Source organism: Hipposideros armiger, unplaced genomic scaffold (genome assembly GCF_001890085.2).
Source record: "Hipposideros armiger isolate ML-2016 unplaced genomic scaffold, ASM189008v1 scaffold_202, whole genome shotgun sequence".
Taxonomy (NCBI): Eukaryota; Metazoa; Chordata; class Mammalia; order Chiroptera; family Hipposideridae; genus Hipposideros; species Hipposideros armiger.
This window is the reverse complement of record NW_017731552.1, coordinates 2140472-2166891: the sequence shown is the minus strand read 5'-3', so window position 1 is coordinate 2166891 and position 26420 is coordinate 2140472. Positions and strand designations below refer to the sequence as shown.

The 26420-nt window shown below is 53.6% G+C and overlaps 3 protein-coding genes across 5 annotated transcripts in view; 1 reads left to right on the top strand and 2 right to left on the bottom strand.

Annotated features, from left to right (window-relative positions):
• Positions 1-1251: 1251 nt before the first annotated feature.
• HSD11B1L (hydroxysteroid 11-beta dehydrogenase 1 like) lies at positions 1252-5963 on the bottom strand. The gene is given in 9 exon segments (XM_019653369.1): positions 1252-1321; positions 1501-3475; positions 3547-3712; positions 3846-3939; positions 4371-4462; positions 4836-4898; positions 4901-4946; positions 5536-5666; positions 5740-5963. Coding segments are annotated over 8 exon segments (861 nt in total). The 5' UTR covers positions 5813-5963; the 3' UTR covers positions 1252-1321; positions 1501-3279.
• A 2194-nt stretch (positions 5964-8157) lies between these two features.
• On the top strand, positions 8158-10093 carry MICOS13 (mitochondrial contact site and cristae organizing system subunit 13). 2 transcript variants are annotated; one of them, XM_019653368.1, is made up of 4 exons: positions 8158-8346; positions 9045-9222; positions 9408-9459; positions 9863-10093. In XM_019653368.1, the coding sequence occupies exons 1-4, from the start codon at positions 8318-8320 to the stop codon at positions 9958-9960; spliced, it is 357 nt and encodes a 118-aa protein (XP_019508913.1). In that variant the 5' UTR covers positions 8158-8317; the 3' UTR covers positions 9961-10093. The 2 variants fall into 2 exon arrangements, with proteins under 2 accessions (XP_019508913.1, XP_019508912.1); XM_019653367.1 differs by lacking the exon at positions 8158-8346 and adding an exon at positions 8455-8536.
• A 4258-nt stretch (positions 10094-14351) lies between these two features.
• Positions 14352-26420, bottom strand: part of SAFB (scaffold attachment factor B) — a 38107-nt gene continuing 26038 nt past the window's right edge. Inside the window, exons 13-21 of one of the 2 annotated variants that reach the window (XM_019653364.1) lie at positions 26195-26283; positions 23567-23673; positions 21083-21373; positions 19666-19803; positions 19403-19445; positions 15708-15826; positions 15320-15426; positions 14920-14986; positions 14352-14667 (exon numbers count right to left, since the gene is read on the bottom strand). In XM_019653364.1, the coding sequence (XP_019508909.1) occupies positions 14538-14667; positions 14920-14986; positions 15320-15426; positions 15708-15826; positions 19403-19445; positions 19666-19803; positions 21083-21373; positions 23567-23673; positions 26195-26283 (1091 nt within the window). In that variant the 3' untranslated portion in view covers positions 14352-14537. The remainder of the gene's footprint in view (positions 14668-14919; positions 14987-15319; positions 15427-15707; positions 15827-19402; positions 19446-19665; positions 19804-21082; positions 21374-23566; positions 23674-26194; positions 26284-26420) is intronic. The other variant, XM_019653365.1, reaches the window with a different exon arrangement.

Below are 26420 nucleotides of genomic sequence, written 5' to 3'. Positions count from 1 at the left end.
GGGGGGGGGGGGGGTAAAGGGAGGCCATCAGAAGGGGACGCTCCAAAGCCAGACCATATGGCGTCACATCTGGAACCTCAGCTGGAGCGTTCTGACCAGTGAAATGGAAGTGCAAGTCCTCCCCTATCCCTCCAGTGTCATCAACATGTCATGCCTGGCCCTTTGCATAGGCTGTTCCCCAGGCCTGGAATTCCCTCCCATTGGACACAGGCTGCAACCATGGAGTCAGGGCTACATAATGAAGTGTGGACAAAAAAGGGCTGCTGTAATTAATCAAATTCCTAACTGGGCAGGTCATGGTGGGTACTCATGCCCCAGGACTATAACCTTGGTGAAAGGTTTTAAGCCAGCCCTTGTCCATGGTTCTTGTGCATCTAGGTTAACACGCCTTTGAAAAGCCAGAAGTAATAATCCCCTCCAAGGTGTGACACGCGAGAACCCGCCCCCTCCCCCCATATAATCTTAACTTGATCTTGTAACCCAGCTTGCTTCCTTCAATTCCCTCAATTTCAAATGCATACAAGAAACTGCAAACAATCTCCAGAAGCATTTAGATTTTGCTTCCCGGTAATTGTCAGGCTGGTTCAAATAAAGTCTGATAAAAAATTCTCTACAGGGCCGGCCGAGTGGCTCAGTTGGTCAAGAGCTCACTCAAGAGTTTGAGCTCTGAGCACAACGGTTCGATGCCCGGCCGGAGCTGAGTTGCCGCTGAGCTGCCAAAAGGTGGCAGGATGGCTCAGCTAAAAAAAAATAAATTCTCTACAAGTTTGGATGTTGCATATGTAGATAGGAGTCCATAAACCCAGACCAGCCTGAAAATCCTCAACCTGACATTCGAAGAATCAGCTTTCCCTCTATATTCCAACCTCAACCAAACTCCTGTTCTACTGCGCAAACTCGGACTCACATGTCAAAACCTGCTCCTAACCCGGCCCGCAAACTCGCTCCACCTGCCCCAGCTTCCATCCCACGGGCAGGTGGGTCCAAGTGCATGGCCATACTGAGTGTTCGCCGCGCAGGCGTGTTAAGTTGTTTCACGCATTGCTCCTGCCAGCCCGACATCCCCCATCTTCCGCTCAGCCCCTGCAGGGCTCCCCAATGCCCTGGGGACTCGACATCCCGATTGCGCTCCACCGCGCTCTTCGTAGCTTGAAGCCTGTGCCCTTGCCGGAGGGTCCTTCCCACACCCTCCCAAGAGGCCTCCGAGTGCTCGCCCCAGAACTCACCCCGCGGCGGCGGCTGTGTCTCTGCTTGCTGACGTTCTTGGTCACCTTGTGGCCCTTGTTGAGGCCCACGGCCATGGGGTAGCGCAGAGCCATGGCTGTGGACGGGGGCGGGGAGAGGGGGTGGAGATGAGTCCCTGTTCGGCCACCGCCGCCTGGAACCCCGCACCCCAGCCCCCCTGGGGTCGCTCGCTGTATCCAGCCTTCCCCCCGAGTCGCACTGGGACCCCGAGGGTCATGATGGAGGCGGATGCTACCCGCACGGGGTCCAACTAACCTGTCTCTCCTCAATGGCTGCCGCGGCTAAAGGGCCAACACCGCACGGAACTCTGGGATATCTACTCCCCGCGAGATGCGCAGGCCAGAGGCAGAAACGCCGCGGGCTCCCCCTCGCGGCTGGAGGCTTCCCTGCAGACTCCTTGAGCATGCGCGTTTACTCCAGCGGGCCCTAGGAAGGTGTCGACTTGGTGGACGTGCCTGTGGCTGCGATGCCTCCTTATGCCGGTTGGTTGCAAGTTCGAATCCTACCTCTGCGGATTGCTGTCTGGCTAGCTGGCTGACCCTGGAATCGGCAGAGGACTTCAACTCCCAATACCTAAAGTTCTCCATTTATAGAATGAGGACAATAATAGGACATATTCCAAACTGTTTGAACCAAATATAATGGTATAATACCGGGCACAAAATAAAACTTCCATAAACGGAGGTATTGGTTTCATTTTATAAAAGGCCAACAAGCTCTGGGCTAGGGCTGAGGAAGACGATGTAGTATATAGTGCCCACTGGTGGCACTTGATATAATTTGATGTAATTTTAGGTGGTGCAGAGATGGGAAGTGTGGTGGGAACAAAAAAATTTTTCTGGTTTTTATTTTTCAAACCTATTTATCTCAGTAAGACGGTATCAATTTGGAGCTAGTCCTAACATTTGCTCATCTTAGAGCCTTGAACAGCCAACAGTAGCTAGCAATTTATAACACTGTATTCATTTTACAGTTTTTATCTTTACAGTTGCCTTTTCTTTACGCAAGCACCTCTAGTTTCCCATTTTAGGGAGAGTGTCAATTTTCAATTCATTTATGTAAATATCAGTGATGTGCACAGATAGCTCACACTTTGCCTTAAAGAGAGAGAGTCTGGTGTCAGAATCCCTGTTTCTGCCATTGACTTCCCCTCTAAGCCTCAGTTTTCTCGTCTGTAAAATGAGACCATGAGATCATGAATGTCAAGTGTGTAGTACCCGACCCATGTTATCATTACTGGTACACAAACCATGTACTTAATGCAGCAAACAAAGCCTTTAGTCCAAGATCAGTACCCTTCCTTCCACCTCTGACTTTCTGGGTGAGTCAACATCTCTCCCAGTCTCAGTTTCTCCACTTGTGCAATGGGGTTAAGAGTTCTAGTACACACATTCCCCTCTTCTGTGCCTGCTGCCAGCAAATTGGAAGAATCAAGGAATTTGAACAACAGATGTGCAAGGGAAGGATTTTTTATTATGAAGCGGGAGGCTGGGTCTACCTTATAACATGTTCTTACCCTCCTCCCCTGCCCTTGGACCCTACCATCCGGTGGACAGCTTTGCAGCTCTCCCTTGCTTGGGGCAAGGGTTGGGCGATGCTCCGAGGTTGAGTGGAAAGAACAAATAAGGTGGTTCCAGGTGGGAGACAGAGAAGGTTCCAAGGGTGGCTCAGCAATGGTGCAACCTGTTTGGTGTGGCCAGGGCCCTGGGGCAAGTCTCGTCACCTCTCTCAGCCTGAACCTCAGTTCTCTCATCTGCAAAATGGAAGCAGGGATCACATCAATCAACAATGACGTCCAAGAAGCCTTTCAAGTCCCTGACAAGGTACTACTGGCACAGTCACGGCTCTCACACTGGAGTTTTCATTGTTTCCAGGTGCTGGTAGTTTTTCTCGGTTTTCCTTTTCTGTCTTGACGGTTCTATCTTGGGCTGGGGCCACTCTCTCAGAGGTATCTCGGTTTGTGTTCCAGCTTCAAGATGGCTGGATATGGGGGGTCCCCCTCTAAGAAGATGAAGAGGCTCCACCCCCAGGAGCTCAGGCAGCAGCGACAGCAGTGATGTTGAGCTCCTGGCGGATGAACCAGGCCCTCGGGTGTGGCAGCCAGGCCCGGATCAGGCAGAGCAGATGAAAGCGCCATGGGTAGAAGACGCCAGAGGCACGAGTGGCACTTCCGCGGATCATGGCCAGGGCTGCCTTGGGCCCCAGAGCCGCCTTGGTCCTTGAGACACCCCTGGGGATGGGAGGAAGTGGTGGGGACTGCAGCTGAGGCTGGGCGCCCCCTGCTCAAGCCTCTGGCCTTACCTGACACCCTCGGCGGCCAAGGCGCAATCCTGGAGGCCCAGGATGCCCATGGTGATGGCCACATTGACGTCCTGCACGTCCAGCTCCCGCCGCAGGGGGCCGAAGAAGCTGTCCAGTGCGAACTTGGCCGCCGAATAGGGGCTGGAGAAGGACATGGGTACGTGGCCTGCGGGGCCGGAGGGCAGCTGCTGAGCATCCACACGCCGCTCCCCCTCCTCCAGGAAGACTTCTTGCACCATCCAGGCTTGCCTGCATTGAGGCCTGTGGCCTCCCCATTCTCCGCCCCCCCGTGCACGCACCGAGCAGTGAGGACACCACCACCAGGGAGCCCTTCCTGTCCGTCAGACTAGGTAGCGCCAAAGCAGTCAGTTGCACGTAACTCAGGAAGTTCACCTGGAGGCGGCGACTGCGAGTCAAGCAGCGAAGAAGGAAAACCGAGCCCAGACCCGGCAGGGGGAAGAACCTATAAGCCTGGGGGCGGGGCTGGCTAGGGATGGGTGTGCCCGAGGGTTGGAGCGGAGTCCCGGATGGAAGAGCAGGAGCTCAAGCCCAGAGGCGGAGCCAAGGCCTAGAGACGGTAGAGCCTAGAACTAGGAGGGGCGGAGCATGGGGCAGGGAGGGACAGTGCCCTAAACGGAACAGGGGAGAAGGTAGAGTCTGGGAAGGGAGGGCTGGAGGGCCGACCCATAGGTGTGGCCAAAGTTGAAACGGGGTGGAACCTAGCATCCCTAGAGATGGGATCTGGGGATAGGAGAAATAGAGTGCCGTCCCGGGAAAGCGGAGGCAGGACCGAGAGGGAGCGGGGCCGGGGAGGGGCGGAGCACCTGCATGAATCAGCATGTCGCCTGGGTGCTGCGGGCCCGAGTGCCTGCCGGGGCGGCACCGAGGTGGTTCAGCACGAGGTAGTCCAGCCCGCCTAGCCCAGAGAGGCCCGTTAGCCAGGAGCTAGTCTTTAAAGCTCCACCGCCTGGAGCAGATGAGACCCCTCCCTAGCCCCGACGTTTAAACTAGCAAAGCTCCGCCCAGAGACTTGACCCAAGGAACTCCGCCCTAGGTAGCGCCCCCCCCAAGATCAAAGAGACCCCGCCCTACTCCCTGGATCCTCCAGGCCTGGATCCAATGGGGCCCGGTTCAGAGTTCCATCCCCTTGATGCAATGAGGCTCCACCCCCAACCACGCCCCAGAACCTTATAAATCTCCGCCCACAGGCAACCGTTACTACTACACCCCTCATTCCAATTAGGTCCTGCCCTTAAGACCTAGGCCAAGTTCCAGACTCCAGGCCCCGCCCCTCTTGTCCAGCGCAAACTGCACCACGCGCTCTGGCACCTCAGGGGAGACCATGTCCGCAGGATGTAGAAGACCTTGGGAGCGCCCAGCTTCCGGCAGTTCCCTACCACCTGAGGGGGCCAGAGCTGCCCGTGGGCCCCTCCACCCCAGCTGGCCCCCTCCACCTGCATGTCACACTGGGGCCCCAGCCTAAAGCCCTCCTCCACCACTGAGCTTCCTGTTCCATTCCCAAAGCTTTACCACTGGGGTCACAAACTTGGCATCTCGCCAGCCAGAATAGGGGACATTTCATTTGCTCAATTACCAATATTTAAAACTCAGGAGATTTCAAATAAATCTCAACCTTTCTGGCCACTCTTGAAACTCTGGAAGGCTTGTTTCCAAGAGCTGTACATTTCCTTGGAACATTCTGTTGCTGAGAAATGTCCACCCACCTCCCTTTTTTGTTTGAGAACCCTGGCTATGTCACAGGCTTTGGACACTACCAGTACTCCCATTTACTGAGGGAAACTTTTTGCTTTACACTCACTGTCTTACTGCATCCATCCGTTTTGCAAATGAGGAAACTAAGGCTCAAAGACGTTAAGCAGCTTGCCAAAGGTCACACAGGAAGCCTGGATCTTTGCAGGGATTCAAACCCAGGCCCCATTTTCTACCTCACCCCCACCCCACCAATAAACTCAAAATGGGGTGTCTCACCTTCTGCAGGAAGGCCTCAGTGTGGGCAGTAAGCACCAGGTGGGAGCCAAGATGGGCATAGTGATATGCCAGCTCTTCCCCGATACCTGCACTGGCCCCTGTCAACAGCACAAGGGCTCCCTGGCGGACAGCTGGTAGTCAGCAGGGGTGATAAGCCTAGGAGGTGCACAGGACAGCTAGCCAATTCCTCTCTCTCCCACTCACCCGGGTCGAAGTTGTCAGCCCAATAATAGGTGAAGAACAGGGCTCCGAGCCCGGTGAGGAGCAGCACCTTCATGGCCCTCCCGGGGTCTGCAGCAGGAGAAAGGGTGGCCAGCACAGGCCTGGCCCACAGCCACACCCATTTCCCCAACTGCACCTTTGTTCGAAGATCTTCCTGGCCTTGGCCCTGCTCCTCTTCTCCATCTCCACAGCCACCACCTGGTCCAGGTCACCATATCGCTCACCTAAACCACTGTGCCAATCTTCTCCCCAGTTTGGGGCTTTCTCCCTCCAGGCAGCAGCAGAATCACATCTTGCCTCCACCTGCTGAAAATCCTCTCCATTTCATTTAGGACAAAAGCCAGACTCGTTGATGGCCAAAAAGGCCCTGCATGGACCAGGCTCCTCTTGCTCACTCTGCTTTTTGCCACACCAGCCTCTTCGCTGTTCCTCAGAGCCAGCCAGTCACCATCTGCCTCAGAGCCTTTGCACTGGCTGTTTTCTTTGCCCAGAATGCTCTTTGCAGATATAATCTCATGGCTTGCTCTCACTTTTTTCAAGTCTCAGCATAAAAATTACTTTCCCCCCATCCCCAACCAGGGCATTTCCCTGGCTTCCTTTTCGAAAGCACCACCCTTTCTGGTTCCTCTCTCCCTTACCTCTAGGACTTTTATCTCTTTCTCAGCACTTTTCATCATCGAAATCATCTTGATGATTTGTTACATGTTCACTGTCCCTCTTTCCCGGTAATCTGTCAGCCCCATGAAGGCAGGAAGGAAACAGAAACCTACTTCTGTTTTGTTCACTGTTGGGTCTTCTGCACCCAAAGCTGTGCCAGGTACACAGTAGGTGCTCAATAGATACTACATTGACACAGAGTGATATGAGGAATGTGGGAGACAAGAGCTGGAAGAGCCCAGAAAGGCCACTCTGTCCAGAGACACCCAGAAAGAATTGGACACTCGGGGCTGGGTTGGAGACAGAGGTCCCTAAGTCATGAAGATTAAGATGTGACTTCAGCTGTGAGAGCAATTTACTTGTTCCAGGGAGAAGGTGAGAGAGAAACAGGCTACGTGCTTCAAGTTCTGGGGTCATGGGTCTCCCATCACACCTTGGGGTTTCTATCCTCTGGACTCAGTGGGACAAAGAGAAGAGAGGGCCTTCCAGGACCCAGGAGGCTGAGAAGTGGTGGGTTGGGGCATCCCCGAAATTCCAATCTCTAGATCCAGCCCTATGTCCTTTGCCCCCACTACAAAGTTCCAGCTGCCTCCTCCCAGGCTCCCCAATCTTCACACTCCCTTCCTCATCCTGTCCTCTTCATGCAGCCAAAGGGATCTTGGTCAAAAGAAATCTGGAGTGCCCCGTCCTGCTCCAAACCCTCCAAAGGGCTCGCCACAGCCCCGGATGGAGACCAAGCTCCTCACAGCCCACAAGGCCGAGCGGGCTGGCCTCTGCCCACCTGTCCATCCTCATCTTCCCCTACTCCTATTAATTAGGTCTCAGAAAACTAAACTCCTCACCCTTCCCCGGTCATGCCAGCCATTTCCTCAGCAGGGAACGCACTCCCACTTCCTTCACTTCCAGGGAGAGCTCGTGAAGCCCCTCAGCTCAACCCTCTTCCTACCCCTGGCCTTGACCACAGCAGCCCCATGGCGGGGGGCAGGGTTGGATGGATATATGCATGAAGCAGCCGGGCTGCGTGCGATAGGGAAGGAATGGAGGAACCAGATCCTCGCAGAATCCACTGGACCCCTGACTTCAAAGGGGGTGTGCGACCCGTTCCGCACTCACAACGGCGCACTCACCCACTCGGGCCTCAGTTTCTCCCGCTATCGACCGGGGCTGGGGTTCGGGACAGAGGGCCACGAGCACGCCTTTCTGGTCCCGCAGCCGGCCGGGACCCCCACCGCGCCCCTTCTGGGAGGGCCTGAATCACGCGACTCGGAGCCTACCTCCTCACCGGGAGGGGCCCCGCCGCTGGGACTCCACGCCCGGGCGTTGCCGGGCAACGGCCTCTTGCCTAGCTCTCCCGCTCCCAGACGAAGACCTGGCTCGGCCCCCTGGACGGAAAACCCACACGTCAAGCCCGATCACGTGACTTAGACCCGCCTTCCTCGGACAATTCCCGCCCTCGCGTTGCCGTGAAAACCAGCTTCTAGGCACATTTTAGGCCGGGCCAAGAGTTCCTCGCGCGGGCGTGGGTGGATCTCCCGGGCTCCGATATCTTGTGCCACTCTGCGGCCTCACTCCAGACACCCAACCCCTCCTCTCCTCTCACGCCTCGAAGGCTGAACTACATTTCCCAGGAGCCTTGGCGGCTAGGAGAGTAGTCCGGCGCCTCACGGGGCGGTGCCGACTACATTTCACAGACTGCTTTGCGGCGGTCCGGCCCAGAAGACTATGCTTCAATGAGTTCTTTCGCGGTGGGACCACAATCTCCGTCTCGGAGCGGTAAGGAGACTCGGACCCCCAGAGGCCTTTGCGGCTGACAAGCGAAACTACACTTCCCAGAAGCCTCTGCGGCTCCGTGACCGGAAGTGGCGGGCGAGCCGAGTGTCCTTGCGCGCGGAACCGAGTGACTATGGTGTCCCGAGTGTGGTCGCTGATGAGGTGCATGGGGTCGCTGGGCGGGCCCCGAGCCCCCGAGAAATTCTCCTCCTACGGACACCCCTTTCTGGTTTGCTCCCGAGCTGCTCTTCGCTTTCCGTAGTGTCAGGTGCCCTGTGGCCCAAATGGAGAAACTGAGGTTCAAGCGGGGAGGGGATTCCCGAGGTCGTGCGAGCCCTTGCCTTCCGTCTCGGTATGCAAGATCTCTCCGAGCCTCAGTTGCCTCCTCTGTAAAATGGGAGTGCCACACGCCATTTATTGGGAGGTTAATGCATGCCCAGAACGGCCTAGGACATATAGGAAGCGACCAGGGGCACTTGGAAAACCCTTGCAGGTTGCTCACGGAGAGTCCCTTCCTGGGGTGGAAGGCAGAAAGTCAGAGGACTTAAGTCTTTACTGTTCCCTGCTCTCTGTGGGATCACGAGTGACCCACCTGTCCCTATGCGGGCCTCAGTTTACCAGTTAAATGGGGCGGAGTAGCCCAGCTTTGCACACTAAGTGGAGCGCTGTGCATAGTAGGGGCCAGGCAAGCCTCGGGGCTAGCAAGGTGCCCTGTGCTTCTATTAGCTCCTTGGCTTCAGGTGTGGCCTCACTCTTTGGACTGTGGGGCCTCCTGGGAGTCTTAACTCCTCCTCCCGTGGGTCTAGGCCTCAGAGGGTGCCCAGCAGTGTTTCCTGAGCTGTTCCCTTTCCTGTTCGCAGGTTTCTCATCAAGGGCACTGTGGCTGGGGGCGTGGTCTACCTGGTGTATGACCAGGAGCTGCTGGGTCCCAGTGACAAAAGTCATGCAGCCCTTCAGAAGGCCGAGGAGGTGGTACCCCCAGCCATGTACCAGTTCAGCCAGTACGTGTGCGAGCAGACAGGCCTGAAGATACCCCAGGTACCCCGCGCTGAGGCTTGGCAGGAGGGGGGTGTCAAGTCTGGGGTGGCGTTCTGTCCCTGGTCCCTCCAGCCCTGTTTGGTGTCCTCTGCACTGGGGCGTGTGCTGCTCTTCCTGCTGTGAAGGAGGCTGGAGCTGCTGGGCCCTTTCCCTTTAACCAGCCCCTCTCCCCTGTCTCTTCCCAGCTCCCAGCCCCTCCAAAGTTTAACTTTCACATCCGTGACTCCTGGAATTCAGGTAGGTCTTGGTGCCTCTGCTTGGAGGGTGGCCCCAGATCCCCCAGTCTGACACTCCCCATCCTGCTTCCTGGCATGCCTTTCCATCACTCCCCTTAACTGCTGTGTGTGCCTCCCACGATCTAAAAAAGACGGGTGGGGTTTCCAGGGAAGTGGGAGCGAATGGAGCCTCTTCTTGAGAGCTGGGGCCCCGTGGGAGCACACCGGGGTTGGGTGGTCTCAGACAACGCAAGGCCCTGACCCCTCCTCTGCCTCAGTTTCCCTGTGTGGAATTGACAGAGCTAGAAGTGGTGCCTCTACCAGCATGGCCAAGCTGGGTGTCCTGGGGGAGGGGGCCTGTACTAAATCCCTTGGCTGTAGGTGGGGAACCTCACAGGCGCCGTGTCCTCCCTTCCTCCCTACAGGCATCATTATGGTGATGTCTGCCCTGTCAGTGGCCCCATCCAAGGCCTGCGAATACACCAAGGATGGCTGGGAATACCTGAAGGAGCGAATCAAGTAGCCTGTCAGAGGAGCCCGCCTGCCCCAGTCAGAAACGGGCAGGGGTGCCCTGGGCCTCAAGCCTCCAGACTGGGACCCCACTCCGAGGGCAGCTCCTGGCCTTGCTGGCCTAATAAAGGACTTCAGAAGTGTTCCTTGACACGTGTGCCTGCCCCAGGGGCATGGGGTGGCCCAGGTGGTGCTCAGAGCATGGGACCCTGGCCTCTTGGCTCCGGGAGGGTCCTCAGGGCCTGATCTTGACTCCAGGCCATGGTTCACACATTTGCTGTCTGATCCCTACCTGCTGGGGCCCTCACCTGGTATGGGGATTGGGAGCAGACAGTGCTCAGGGCCCCAGGAAAGGGTTGAGAAAGTGCTGAGGGCCAGCCTGGGCTGGGGAGGGTCTTGGTTCTTGGAGGGCCGAGCCAGGGTGGAGCGGTCTGGGAGTGAGGGCTTGGTGGAGTGTGCAGACTGCATCTCCTGTGCCGTTTACACGCCCACGCTTACCTGGTCATTGTTTTCATTCCATCCATCCTCCTCCCACCACCTGGCATTCCTGGAGAGCACAGGCCTGGAGGTCACTGCCATGTAGTGGGGTCTCCCCAATCCCCAAGGGCTTTGCCCTCCCGACCTCACCTCCTGGAAGTGCTCTGCTCCCCTCAGAAGCTGTCCCTGACACCCCTGTCCCGCACTGGGCCAGCTGCCTAGTGACCCGAACGTGTCTGCCCCATCGGGCCAGAGCCCTGGGAGGGTGGGCTGCCTAGATGCTCTCAGCCACCGTGGGCATCCCACTGTGGTGCTGCTGGAAGGAAACCTGTGCCCCAGACAGATGGGGTGGGAATCAGAGGCTGTCCCAGGATACTGCCCTGGTAACAGGGAGCAGATTCCAGTTACGGCGCCCTGAACCCGCACAGGAGCCTGTTCCCAAGCGTTCTGGGGTGGATGTCCCTCAGCTTAGGCGTGTGAACTGGAGGGTACAGGAGGTGCTACACGTGAGGAAAGCAGAGACGAGAGGCCAGGGCATTTGTCCACCTGGTGACAAGCAGGGAGGGAGAGCTCACAGTGACTTGCGTTTCCATGGTCTTCAGGGTGGGTCTCCCATGTCCAGTGTGGCACCTGGTGGTTGCCCAGTTTCCTGTGCCCCCCACCCCCATCCTTGCTGGGCCTCAGCTGGATGTGAGCAGGTTTAAGGTGAGGGCAGGATGGGTGAGGCCAGGTAGCGTCCCTGATCCTTAGTGCTGCCCGAGAGGTAGCTGGTGCCGGCCATCTTGGGAGCTGGGAGCCAGGTGCGTGTCCCAGGTTCAGGGGCTCACCCTGGACCAGCCCAGCCTGACTTTTCTTCCAGCAGCCCTGTAGGCCCATTTTACAAATGGAGACACTTGCACTGTCAAAGTCCCCTCTGTCCACCAGGAGCTCAGGTGTTTAGCCTTAAACCCACCCCAGGGACACAGCATTTTCAGTCGCCTTGTCCCCATGAACCCAGTCCCGGGCCTTCACATACAGGAGGGGTTTGTTCTCAACCTGTGCCATGTGCTCCACCAGGCTCCCTGTGTCCTTGCGACCCTCCTGTCATTTTATGGAGGGGGAAGAGAACAGCCAAGGCCACCCCATCGTGCTCTTGAACAATTGTTAATGGCCCCATATGCGCCCAGCAAGGCCCACAGGAAAGGAAACGAGCCTTTGCAGCTCAGTAAGGGGCTGCCCTGAGGACGTCCTGGCCCTCCTGGCCCCCTCACCTCCATCTAGGAGGCTGCGTCTTGCAGTTCCATGAATTTGGCCGAGTGAGTATGTGTGTGTCTGTGTGTGGTGGGAGGGGGTCCCCTGAAACTGAATCCAACCCCTGGTGTCTACAGTCCCCTGTGATTCAGTCACTGTCCACAGGCTGGGCCTGAGGTCAGCCACTGGCTTCCAATTTCCCATGGCTGCTCTCCTGCTGTCTACATGGACCCTGCTGAGACCACTCTTGACCCCTCTGTCCCCTCATCCAGTTAGACCCCCAGTTCCTCTCCATCCACTTGTATCTTTGCCAGTGCCAAGACAACCTCCCTGGTCTCCCCACCTCCAGGCCAATCCCTGCCAATCTGTTTCCCAAAGTCCAAGTCTGATCATGTCACCACCCTGCTCAGAAACCTGTGGCTCCCTACTGCCCTCCCTGTGAGCCAAGATTCCTCAGGGGGCCCCCCTCTCACTGCCCTTGGTCCCTCCCAGACATGCTGGGTGGCCCTCAGCTCCTGAAGCACAGATGGTTTTCACCATCAGCCTCAGCCCACCTTTCCTCCTGGCTGACTCCTCATCCTGCCCAAACGTACACGCCGCCTCCCCTGGCCTCTTCTTTGCACCCTCAGGCTGAGCCACGTGTCCCCTCAACCTCCTCAGCGCCCTGTGGGTGCCCCATCCACCATGGAGCAGGGGTTCCCCCTCAGCATCACTGGCATTTGGAGCCAGGTCAATCTCTGGGGGGCCATCCTGGGCACTGTAGGTGTTGAGCAGCCTCCCTGCCTCCATCCACCCCCAAATGCCAGTAGCACCACCCATTACCCCTGTCACGACAGCTGCAAATGTCTCCAGGTGCTGCCAGATGTCCTCTGGGGTCAGAATAACCCCAGTTGAGAACCACTGCCTTGGGCACTGGTGTGAGTCCTGTGGCTGCTGCAACAAATGACCACAGACTTAGAAGCTGAAAACAACAAAAAATGATTGTCTCACAGTTCTGGAGGTCAGTGAGTCCGAAACCCAGGTGTGGGCAGGCCTGGCTCCTGGAGGATCCAGGGGGAGAATCCGTTTCCTGGCCTTTTGCAGCTACTATAGGCTGCGGCGTTCCTGGGTCCATGGGCCCTCCTCCATCTTCACAGCCAGCGGGACAGGCTTCCTCTCACTGGCTCTCCTGCCTCCCTATTTCCCATATAAGGACCTTATGATGATATTGGACAACCCAGGATCCTCTCCCATTTTAAGGTCCCTAACGACCCTGGTTGAGGGAGATGACAGTGCAGGGATGGGACCATGGCTATGATGGCGGGGAAAGATGGTGAATTCAGCAAAAGCAGAGGTTGAGGACAGGTGAACCCCAAGAATCCAAGACACTGGCTGGGGTGTGGTGGGCTCAGGATCTTCGTGTTGCCCTGTACGCAAAGCCCAGCCCGCACTCTGCTCTGAGCCATGTGCTAGCCACGTCAGGGCCACATGGGCGGCTGAGGACTGAGCCAGCTCTCATTACATCGGCAAGGGCAAGCTGACACATCCAAGAAGACAACAGCCATGTTTCCCCATTGTGGCCCCAGAAACGGCTTTGCGGTTCAACAGGAATCCTGGTGGACTTGAACTTGGGAGCTGCTCTGTGGCCTTAGGAGAACTAGGATCTTCGTAGCTGGGGGGAGGAGAAGGGGACACAGTCCCACAATGGGAGTGACCCAGTAGCCCCATTTTACAGGTGAGCAAATGGAGGCTCACAGAACGGAAGGAACTGAGGAAGGAGATAGAGGCAGAACTTGGCTTCTGGACTCAAGCTGCGTCCTGATTCCTTGATCCGGTTGTCACTCTGGCAGAAGGAAGCCCCAGCCCCAGTGGGCCAAGGGGAGGGGTTGTCTCCTCGAGGCTAAGGCTGGGAGAACCACCAGGCTGCAACCGGTTCGTTACACCTGGACTCATGTGGTGCCTGGTCTCTGAATGCACCTGCCTCACCCTGGTGATAATCCCCTCCCCTTGGGTCCTGGCAACTCCCCTTCCACACTCAGGACCCCCCACCCCCATCAGTGGGCAGAGCTCATCACTTCCTGGTGTCCAGTAGCTTTTCTCCTCCCCTCAGCTCCTCATTTTGCTATTACCTGTTCACACCCCACTAGGCTGCAATTCTGTTTGTATGAAGTCCCTAGGTGTCAGACCTAGAGACAAAGTAGAACAGTGGGTGCCAGGGGCTGGGGAGGAAGGGAGGTAGTGTTTAATAGGTTTCAGTTCAGGAAGATAGGCAAGTTCTGGAGATGGATGGATGAATGATGAGGATGGTAGTAGGACATTGTGAATTTAATGCCACTGAACTGAATATATAAAAATGGTTAAAATAGTAAATTTCATCTTACATACACTTTACCACAAAAACAATGAACAGCCCGTTCAGCAAGGGCTATAAGATTGCTGGACATGGAGGCAGAGTGTGGCGACAGAGACAACTGAGAGACATCACAGGGCGGAGGGGGCAGGGGGTGGGACAAGATCGCCATGCCTCATAACTCAGCCAATCCTCTGAAGTCCGGGCCTGGGCCTGGGCTCTCGGGAAAGTGCTTCTGGAAACCCCACCAGTCCCGCGAAGCTGCCCCTTTCAGCCCTCCTTCCCTAAAGGAAAAGCTGCAGCTCAGCAACACCAGGTATGATTTCATTTCACTTAAAGAGGCAGAAATAAAGAGATGACACTTTAAATAAAGGGTATGTGAACAGAAACACATTTATTACAAAAAACAAACAAAAAAAACCCCAAAAAACAAATTCACATTGTATTGAGCTACAATATGGCAGCAGATAAAAAAAAAAATTATTGTACACAGTTTAAGATAACTCCTAACAGAATAGTCTGGTTGCCACGTGACAGAACAGGACTCCAAGCACTTAGTAGCGGCGAGTGAAGCGGGCGTCGTTGGGCCGGCTCCCCCGGTTCTGGTCCCCAAATCCACCTTGCATTCCACCACGCGGGATCACATGGCCCCGAGAGGCCTCTCCGGGGGCAAAGCTGCCTCGCCTGGAACAAATGCAGATGCTCATGTCCTCAGAGCCCAACCCCTCCCAAGAGCCCTGTCAGTGGGATATGTGCTCTTCGGGACGCTTCCCTCTCAAGCAGCAGCACCAGGGGACAGACCCGCACCATTTTAGGAGTGAAGACACAGCACACCAGCAGAAGCAGTGTGAGTTGGAAAGGCTTGATTGTTTCTAAACCTTCCCCAGGGCAAGCCAACATGCAGAGACGCACAGACAGACCAACAGGACGCCTTACTCTGACATCCCTCCCCGGTTCATCATGTGACCTGGCCCTGAGTGACCAGACATGCTTCTTTCGCCACCTAGAAAACAAGAGACACTTTTCACACAGCGCCTCCAAGCACAGGACGTAGCGTTAGAGGACACCTTTCACGAGCCACCCAGTCAACCCTGAAATGCAGGTAGGTCCCTAGTGGGTGTGTGAGCACAACCACTTCCTCGCACAAGGCACGGTGGGAGGAGTTAGCAACACCCACAGCACGCTTCCTGTGCCAGAGCCCCTAAGCGAGGCCCTGGAGGGAAAGCTGCTCCTGCCCTCAGGGAGCAGGCAGACCAACAGGGACTGGCGAAGAGCAGGTGCAGCTTGCGCTTTCCAGATGCTTCTCCACAAAGACAGAGCCCACCCCAGTCCTTACCCTGCCACCTCTTGTGGTCCCTGTCTATCATGCCTCCGTCAGCGGCGCCCTGCCACGCACGGTCGTCCTCTATTCTTCGGCCATGGTCTGCCCAGTCCCGTCTGCCCCTTGGAAAAAGACATCTCTGATTTGGATTGCCCCCATCTCTGCTTCTCAGACTAGCCAGAGCAGTCCGTGTTCCCAGCCCCCACCCCTTCAGGCAGTGGAGGCTGTGGGAAAAGGGACTGGCTTTGGTCCTATGCTGCTCGAAGAGCTCCAAGGCGGCCTGTGCCGTGGCGAGTGTGCAGGGTCACGGGGCCTGCTCTCATCTCATCCCCGAGACCAGGGTCCTCAGTCTGTCAGCTGTGTGTGAGGCCTGCACGGGCACCATGGGGTGTGGGACACAAACCTGGGTGGAGGAGGCAGCCCCCGGCCCTCGCTCATCCTCTTGTCAGAGCCGTATCCACCCCACCCGTCACGGGAGTCCCGCCCGTGGCGCTCTGGTCCTCCGTGGCGTTCCGGGTAATGCTGGATGTTAAAGAGAGAGCCAGAACCTTAAGAAGGCTTTAGTAACAATCCCGCTTCCCAAGGCCTTTGGGGCAATGAGGTAAGAATGAGACCGTGCTGGCAGGCACTCTGCGCACTGTCTTGGGCCACACAAGACATCTCGGCTCACATGCCATAGCCGCATCCCCGGTCTGCTCGTGGCCTGGTGAGGGCAACGTGCTCCACGGAGCCGAGGAAAGGAAAGGGAGACTTAGGGCTGAGACTAACTCTAATCAGAAGACAGAATTCAGGCACTGAGGGGTGCTGGGACCCAGTGACTGCTCCATGCCAGGCTTACAATATAATCAACACCCCCACTTTAGCACCAGAGCAGAAGGGCCATGAGGGATCCTTTAACACAACTCATTCCTGGGCCTGGCATTGTGCCCCTGCCTTGCTGGGGATGCAGGACACCACCTGTTGGACAGAGCTGAGGCAGCTGCCCCTTGGCCAGCGCCACCACTGTTAAGTGCTGGGCCGGCACAGGCCCCAGGAGTGCGTGACCCTGTCCCACATGCGATGCGAAGGGAGACGCAGGGAGCCTCACACTCCAGCACTCCTTTTCCTTCGCCCCATGGCCTGTCCCTGCCTGCTCGAAGAATGTCCAAGGCTGACTTTTAAGGAGCTGGGGAGGTGGTTTTGGGTCCATGGTTTGCTGTGCTACAGACTCAACCTGTGACCTTGCAGGCTTTTACCCTGGGACCACATTCAAGTGAGAAGGGACTGAAGGGAGCCCTGGTCATGAATCCCCTTAGATACCGGCTCTAGCCACCTGTCACTGTCCGCGGCCAGGCTCATCTCCCCCTCCAAGGCCAGGGTGGGCATGCCCTTAATAGAGCCCTCACCACCACCTACCTCCCCAGCCTCTTATCCTCAAATGTGTGCCCACACCTCCCCTCAACAAGAAAAGAAAAAGGGGTCAATTTTACAAGATGAGCAAAATAGAGCACTGTTTCTTCAAGCGGCAAAATTACAGGCTTAAATGCCCACAAAAGTCAGTGCTGCCAAACGGAAGAAGAGCTGCTTAAGTGGGATTCCTGAAAATAACACTACTACAAAATTATAGCTCGTGATTTAGAGAGCTTCATGTAGTTTCGGACAAAGACAAAGATTTAAGAGTGTTTCTTTGGGCTGGCCAAGTGGTGCGTTGGTTAAGAGTTGGCTTGGGACACCAGCTCTGAGCAGCAGGGCCCCAGTTCGGATCCCACATGAGGGCCAGTGACGCTGCGCCCTCTACAGCTAAGATGGTGAACATCAGCTCGACCTGGAGCTGGGCTACCGTGAGTCGCCAGAGACAGCGTAGGCTGGAGCCCCTGCTGCAGTGGGCTGCCATAAGTTACCGTGTGTAGCTGGCAGCCAGCCGGTGTGAGTTGCCAAGAGCTGCCGTGAGCGGCCGTCCAGAGGCCGGCGACCCATCTGCCTCACCTGCAATAATACCAACTTGGGCCAGTGAAGCAACATCCTCCACAACTAGGCTGAAGAACAAAAAAGGACAAGCAACTTGTCTGTTTCCCTTCCCCCGATTCCCCAGCACTGTTCTCCTCCCCCAATTCCCCAATAAAATCTTAAAAAAAAAAAAAAGTGTGTTTCTTCAATACCCTTCTATCTAAAGACACAAAACTGGACAGAGGCGCATTTAATACAAGGAAGAGGGAAGTTCAACTTGGCAAGACCTAGTTCTTTTCTAAAGCCCATTTCCATCTTTCCCTGGTATTTTAAAGTTTAACCGACATTCTTCTGTCCAACCAACCAGCCCATGTAAACAGTTCAAGTTGGCCCTGAACGTCTGTGCTATTTTCCGTTTCTGGGTCAGATGTCACAATTTGCAGATAGGTGCAGCACTGGGGTCTTATTTACGACTGTGCATGTGGGGAAAAAAACAACAAAAACCCCTTCCAGTTTCAGGAGATCCTTGTCTGATGACCGTATGAAGAATAGCTAGCAGTGAAGAGCTATGGGTAAGGGACTGTGTGAACACCTCCCATAGGCATGTATGTCGTCTCATTTACTCCTCTACCGCCCGCTGCAGTACAATCAGTACCCCCATTTCACAGCTGGAGAAACAGACTGGGCAGGAGTGGGGGCACCAGGGGCCGGCCGCGTGGCGCGATGGTTAAGAACTGGCTTGGGACACCAGAGGGCCCCGGTTCGGATCCCACATATGAGGGCCAGTGACACTGCCCTCTGCAGCTAAGATGCTGAACGGCAGCTCAACCTGGAGCTGGGCTGCCCTGAGTCGCTGGCGACGGCGTAGGCTGCAGCCCCTGTGGCAGTGGGTTGCCATGGGCTACCATATGTAGCCAGCAGCCAGCGTGAGCGGCCAGCAGCCGCAGTGAGTGGCCGTCCAGAAGCCGGCGACTGATCTGCCTCGCCCAGGAAGAGCGCAATGATGGTGCCAACTTGGGCCAGTGAAGCAATGTCCTCCACAACTAGACTGAAGAACAAAACGACAGCAACTTGTCTGTTCCCCTTCCCCCAATTCCCCATCACTGTTCCCATCCCCCCAATTACCCAATAAAAATCTTAAAAAAAATAAAAATAAAAATCTGTTGGCTCCTTAAATGAGAAAAAAAAAAAAAAAGTGGGGGCACCAGGATGTGACCCTGGTTCTGATTCCGGTGCCTGGACATTTAACCACGGGGCTCAACTTCTCCACCAAAGAAAAGCCCGAAGACAAGGAGTAGATTTAGCTGCATGTAAGATTTCCCGCCAGAAGCAGAGAAAAAGGGAATCACGTGAGGATCAGAGTTACTCCTGAGGTGGCAGAAGGCACCCCGACATAGCCAAGGAGCTGAGCCATCCCCAGCCACAAACTTAGGAACTGAGGAGGAGGGTGGGACTGAGAAGTCTACGCTGGAGTCAGGGAAAGGACGGACTCACGGGGCAGCAATTCTGCCCAACAATGCCCTGACCCAACCTTCCCTCAATCTCCTCTGATTTTCCACGTAAACCCACTCAGGAGTCCAGGCCCCTTGGGGATGTTCTCAATCCACATGTAAGATAGGAAAGGAGGAGAAACCTGAGCTTGTTTTCTACTGTGTTAATCCTGCAAAGAGACCTAGTGCGGACCAGAGACAGAGCTGCTGTCAAAGGCTCTGTGGGGCAGGCTGACCAGTGACCACAGGTACACTTGGACTTCACAACATGGAAGCGTGGCATCTTATCAGCTGTGTGGAACAACAGTCCATCACTCACCCAAGGCTCTGTAGCACTTTACTACCCATGCATTTATTGGGTTGTCGGAAAAGTCATGACATATTTTTTCTATGCTTTTCGTTGCAAATGTGTGTCATGACTTTTCCGATAACCCAATAGTTACTAAAGTGTGTAGAGCTTCAGAGTCAAGGCCTAAAAAGGCTCCAGAAAACCTGTTCAGATTTCCAGCCAAAACCAAGCACCAATCATTCACTGTCATCCCACAAACATTGCAGGGCTGTACTTCTCCTTTACTCATTCTTCCTCTAACACAAATGGGAGGAGGGGGAAGGCGGATGGAAGAAGGGAAGAGAAATAAACTCTATGGGAAAACTCTGGCTACAATCCTAGCTTCTGACTTACCTGTCCTTCTCTATCTCCCATCATTGACCTGGAACCTTCTCTCCTGAAAAAGGCAATTGAAAGAAAACCATGAGAGGAAGCCTAGGTCGGTTAGACCCCCCAAACAGAAAGCATTTCCCAAGTTGAACCTGGTGCTCCACAGGCATTGATGGTTCGAGTGGGCTTGCAGAGCCCAGAAGGGCCAGCCCTACTTTGTCATGAAGAATGATCCGTGACAAAGACAACCTGCACTGAGCGGGCATGGTCAAGGGGGTATGGCTGACCTGTCGACCGAGTGGTTGGGGTAGCGGCCCCGGTCCCTGTGACCAAAGTCATGGAAGCGGTCCTGGCGGTTGAAGTCAGAATGGTAGCGCTCATCCAGGGCGGCCCGCTTGGCTTCTGGCCAATAGGCGTCATCTCGCCTGGAAGGGGAAGCGAGAAAGGGCTAAATGCATGGGAACTGTGTGAGGTTATGGATATGTTAATTAGCTTGATTGTGGTCATTATTTCGCAATGAATACATATATCAAAATATCAAGTTGTACACCTTAAATATAAACAATTCCTATTTGTCAATTATACCTCTCAATAAAGCTGAAAATTAAAAAAGGGTTCAGTGCATTGTCCTCCTCCAAAGAGATCACCTTGTAGGAGCTGGCGAACTGTGCCCAGGCTTTTGGCAGCCCCAGCACTTCAGAGAATGAGGATTAACTTTATCAACAGAGTATTCTTTGCTGCATGAGCTGAGAGGCTGGAGGGGTGATGTGGGATTTGACTGAATGACTCTGTTCTAATTTGTCCAACACGCCCGCCTAAAGAGGTGATCAGTACAGTGGGCAGGCGTGCGTCTGCAGAACGGCCACCACGAGGGTTGGCCCTGATCTATCAGGACAGCAAGCGAGAGGTGTTACTTGAGCTCTGCAGTGCACTTTTGTCTCTTCTACCCAAACACTGACTTGACCCAGCAGACACCCAGTGGGGAAAACTTCTGAAGCACTTGAAATGTACTAGCTCAAAACATTTACGACCAGAACAGACTCCTAGCATCAGTATTTTGCACAAAAGCATAAAAAGCCCTAAGATAGCTTAAAGGTCCCTTACAGAAGTCACATTGTATGTTACAAAGGGACCTCTTTAGCCCATGCAGTAGAAAGAAAATAAAAACAAAACAGGTTTCCCAAATTGCAATGCACTCCGAAATGACAGGATCACTGCTGGGATTATAACCCAGACTCCAGACAGCAGGGTTCAAGTTTAGGCCTCTTTTTCACTGGTGGTTAGCACTTTAGTATTCACACATCACATCAAGATGTCTGAGGAATTAGAATTAATCTTATTATTGGAATAAGCAAAACCAAATTACTGCAATAATTACAAAGCCTGGAAGGGGCCCAGAAGGAAGTGCCTTTGGTGTGGCTGCCCGCCCAGCACGCGTGTGTTACGTGCTTCTCTGGGCGTCTGAACTCCTTCGTCAGGGGGGCTGTGCTGGGACAGGAACCTAATGACTTCATCAGGACAACTTTATCCAACCATTTCCCCATCGACCTCAGACATCACAGGTTCCCTGACAAAGTACAAGACATTGAATTGGGCTGCAGCAAGTACTTGTGTTTCCTTTTAAATAAGAATCTCACGTGAACATGAGTTTGGGGACCACAACAGTTTTAAATGCCATGGGCCACCATGAGCAGCTGGGCTTACCGGCCATCCACGTAGTAGGGCCTCCGCACCGCAGGCCGCCGCTCCTGCTCGTAGCGCAGCTCCTGCTGGCGCCTGAGCTCCTCCCGCTCGCGGTGGATGCGCTCCTGCTCCTTCCTGCGCTCGTGCTCCACGCGCATGCGCTCACGCTCCAGCCGCTCACGCTCCATGCGCTCGCGCTCCAGGCGGTGGCGATGGAATGCCAGCCTCTCGCGGGCAAACTCCAGCTGCTCCCGTTCCTCCTGCTCCCACAGCTCCTGCATGCGCTGCTCCCGCTCACTGCGCTCACGCAACCTGTGGGCGGGCACAGAGCAGCAGCTGCAGGGAGGGACTCACAGGCCGCAGTGCTGGCGGCATCACCCAGCTGGGTGAGCTTTAGGGTCGCTGAGCAATGGCTCCCACCCGTGGGAGCGCAGACCAGCCACAGCACACTGCAGACATGCAGATTCCAGAGCTGTGCCCCGACCTGCAGGGCTATGGCTTTGGAGGGGAGAACGAGGGTGGGGCCCAGTGCCTCCAAAGCAACCGCAAGAGCCCAGGAATGCCAGCATCAGCTCTGCTTCCAGCTCAATCCTAGACCAGCCAGGTAACAGAGCAAAGGAGGTGTGTGTGATCAACTATAATATGAACTCAGATCTTTCTGGAGTTCGACATCTAATTCCATACAACACAGTCCATTAAAAATAAAAACAACATATTTTTCAGTCAGTCAGTCTGAAATAGAACCTCTGTGCTCTAAATCATGAGCTTCAATTAGTCACCATGAACCCGGGCTAGTATACCAGAATTGCAATCTTTTGATGCCGTTTCTAAGCTTGGGTGACGATCAAGAAACAAAAGGCCTGTGACAGCTGAGTGGTGGGGTGCCCACAAGGCCATGCAGACCACCTGCCAGGCTGCAGGCACAGACAGCTACTCTGATGGTGATACTAATAGTATTTCAGGCACTTCCTTCCACTCTGTATATGTGGCAGAGAAAGAGAGCTGCCAGCTTGCCTCCTTTTCATCCTTTGCTATGCATTTACACACACATATTGGTATCAGCAGAAATGTATAAGCTTGCCTTTTGGTCTGTATTTTGCACAAAAATGGCAGCTTCCCTGGTTCACGTGACATGTCCTGGTCCCTTCCACGTCCCCATCTCTATAGATCTATGGCACGCTTTCAGGAAGGAGCCCATGGAGAGGGCGAGTGGACAAAACCAGCACCCAGATGCAGACCTCCTGGCTGTTCCTGACCTCACAAAAACGGACACCTGTGTCATTTTCTTGTGCACAGGTTCCTGCCAGGCAGGTTTGGAGGGGCGACACGTCTCGGTCTGGGACACTAGGATCTAGGAGTGCGTGCGAGACGGAATGTTGCCCCACGATGCCATGCCCACGTACACTCCCACCACTACAAACAGTCTTCCACACTCTTAATTCAAATGGTGGATCGAATCAAACTGGATAAAAAACTGGTCTCACTGCTGTTTTCTTCTGCATTCCTCATACCCATTGTATCATTTTCTGTCCATTTTCCTATCAGGTTTTTTCTTTCCTTATTACATTTATTTCAAATCACCTTTATTTCTACCTGTCACACATCTTTTGGCTTTCTCTACAGTCTTTCACTGTAGAGAGGTTAAGTTTTGTTTTAGTCTACTTCTTTATGACTTTTCAAGCCATTTAAGCTCAAATTCATATATTTACTTACACATTATACGTATAATTTTAGTTTTGGGTTAGTCATCAGTTTGACTATTTGCAATGATATGAGATGGAGAGCTTGCCAAAGGACTGTCCAAAGGAGCAGCCAAATGACCTAAAGTCATTTTGGCGTGAGTCCATCCTGTTGTCACTAGTGGGAAATGTCACTTTTACACGGTCAATTCCCACACGCACATGGATCAGTTCTGCCGATTTATTTGCCAATTACTTCACCAAAATTAAACTTTCCTTTGCCCAATTACTTTCCTTTTTAGGCAGAAAGTTCTGTATGGGCACCACAAAAAACAGCCCCCCTTTCCTTAATCTTACTTTGCTAGACTTTTTTATTAATGGTTATTTTTTAAACTATAGTTGAAAAATTATTCCTTGATAGGAAAGATTAACTGTCACTCAACTTGATCAACACCATTTGCTTAGTTTTTAAAAATTAAGATTTTTTTTTTCTTGGCTTATTTAAGAATGAGGACCTCTCAGCTCACTCAATGGGTCTGCCCCACTGTTTTACCTTTTTTACAGCAAACTGTTGTTGTTTTGCTAACTAGCACTATTGCACCAGGAAGGCATTCCATTTCCTGCCGCTGTTACCTGCCATAATCTTCAGGAAGAGATGGGCCTGTGTGCATGTGAAAAAGCCGTAGGATGAAAGGCAGGGCCAAAGAGGCAAACAGGTTGCAAGCAGTTCTCCAGCCACAGGGGACACTGAAAACACTCTCTTAGGACATGGTTACAGGCAGTCCAGGGCAATAACCCAACCAGCTGTTCCTAGACCCCAACTCACCTACGGGACTCTGAGTCTCTAGACTTCCGAGGCTCTTTGACTTTATCAAAGGACACAACAGACCGCTTCTCCCTGCTGGCCGATTTGCGATCCTGGCTCTTGGAAACCTGATTTACCAAGGAACATAAAGAAGATGAGACAGAAATGACAACAGAAAGAATCAGCTATGTCCATGTCCGAGTATCCAACATGAAGATCAGACAGGAAGATTAACGCTTAATGAAGAAGCAATTAGGTAATGTGCTCTTCTCCTAAGCAACTTCACATTTGGCTTATCATAATTCCAAGTCACAGACCTTTTCATCACCACTTAATGCTAGAATCCTAACTGAGGTCAAAATGGAAAATAAGCATATCCCCCCAAATTTTTCATAACATCAAAAAAAGTATGTTTTATATTTTGCTTTTGCATCCAAAATAAACTGCTTAATCTTGTCACTTTCCTTAATAATTAAATATCCAGTGAGTGCTCAACTGAGGCCACTTCTGGTATGTCTGAGGATTCTTTATTTGTGACAACTGCATTCTTTTTAAGAGATTTACCCATCTTAGCCCTGGAACCCTTGCTTTCATTTTGTCATTTCCCAATATTTTTTATAAAGTAAGGGTAAAAAGGCTAGAACATATTAAAATATTTGTATAAACATGAAGACTTCCATAACTGAAATGCTGGTACAACTGATGCACACAATCCAGTGGCTTACATGGTTTGTCGTCCATGTGGCCCGAGGGCAACATGGCAGGCCTGAGGCTGGCATCTGGGAACCTGGTGCTCACAGTATCCCCAGCCGCCATCTAACTTGCCGCGGAGGTTTACTGTGCCTAGACTACGCCAACTATGGTTTATGCTGAACACCTGCTTTCTTTCTGGAAGTTGTGAATTTGGGTACTTGCCTGGCAGAGGGTGCCCAAGTAACCAGCCCTCAATAAAAACCCTGGCTGAGGCTCTCATGGGTTTCCTTGGGCACGAGCATCACGAGTGCTGCTGCATTTTTACTGCTGTGTGAGCCTGCAAGGGGGGAGCTCACAAAGGGTTGCCTCCAGACTCTGCCTGTGTCCTTCCCCAAACAATCCCCCCTCACTGTATCACTGTAGCCAATCTCAGCCGCAAAAACTACAGGCTGAACCCACTGGTCCCTCTAGTGAATCGCCGAATGTGGGTGATCTTGGGAATCCCAGATCCACATCTATCAGAGCTGTAAGTCTGTCATCAAAAGTTAAATGTAGGGCTGGCCGAGTGGCGCGGTGGTTAAGAGCTGGCTTGGGACGCCAGAGAGCCCCGGTTCGGATCCCACATATGAGGGCCAGTGACACTGCCCTCTATAGCTAAGATGCTGAACAACAGCTCAACCTGGAGCTGGGCTGCCGTGAGTTGCCGGCGACGGCGTAGGCTGCAGCCCCTGTGGCAGTGGGTTGCCATGGGCTACCGTGTGTAGCCAGCAGCCAGTGTAAGCAGCCAGCAGCCGCAGTGAGCGGCCGTCCAGAAGCCGGTGACTGATCTGCCTCGCCCGGGAAGAGCGCAATGATGGTGCCAACTTGGGCCAGTGAAGCAACGTCCTCCACAACTAGACTGAAGAACAAAAGGACAGCAACTTGTCTGTTCCCCTTCCCCCAATTCCCCAGCGCTGCTCCCATCTCCCAATTCCTCAATAAAAATCTTTAAAACAAAAAAGTTAAATGTATGGGGCTGGCTGAGTGGCGCGTTGGTTAAGAGTTGGCTTGGGACACCAGCTCTGAGCAGCAGGGCCCTGGTTTGGATCCCACGAGGACCAGTGACGCTGAGCCCTCTACAGCTAAGATGGTGAACAGCAGCTCAACCTGGAGCTGGGCTGCCGTGAATCGCCAGCGATGGCATAGGCTGCAGTGAGCTACTGTGAGTGGCTGGCAGCCAGCGTGAGCAGCGAGCAGCGGTTGTGAGCTGCCGTGAGTGGCCATCTAACGGCTGGCGAGCGACTGTCTCACCAGCAAAGAGCGCAATGATAATACCAACATGGGCTAGTGAAGCGATGTCCTCCACAACTAGACTGAAGAACCAAAGGACAGCAACTTGTCTGTTCCCCTTCCCCGATTCCCCAATAAAATCTTAAAAAAAAAAAAAGTTGAATGTATGAATATTATTAACACTGCCATGGCCCAAATGGCAGGCAGTGAAGAGGTAACAACCTAAGACAGGTACTTTGTGGCTTCCGTGTTCTGTGGACTCTGTGAGGGGACAGTATGGGACTAAGCCAAGGTGGTGACTTGGCTTAGAGGCAGGCTGGAAAGGCTGGACGCATCACGCGTGGGTTTAGAAACACACAATGGAGCGCTGATGAAATTTTCAGGGCAGGCAATGAAAATGGACTGCTAAATACTGACTCGGAAAAAGTCAACCGCTCCCATATTTCAATTTAAAAAATATCTTTAGAAAATAATAAAGGCAACAATTCTCATCAGTCAGAATGAAATACAAAGGAAAGTTTTTCAACTTTTCAATTGTTTTAAGTTCAAGATATCTACATTTTCAAAATGTAGACAACCTTTCTCAAATTAAGCTCAAGAATTCCATAAAACACACTCAGAAATGTAAATGGACAAAACATCAAATGAAACACTGCTAAATACCCTCATTAGAAAATCAGCACTCACTCTTTCTTTGGATCCTGATGTTTTCACACTAATGACAGGCACACCTTTAGATTTATCCATCACCACAGTCCGCTCGGTTCCTCGACTGCCTACAGGGAGAAAGGAGTAAATAAGTGTAAGGTAAGGGCCAGCTGATTGGCGCGATGGTTAAGAACTGGCTTGGGATGCCAGAGGGCCCTGGTTCGGATCCCACATATGAGGGCCAGTGACACTGCCCTCCACAGCT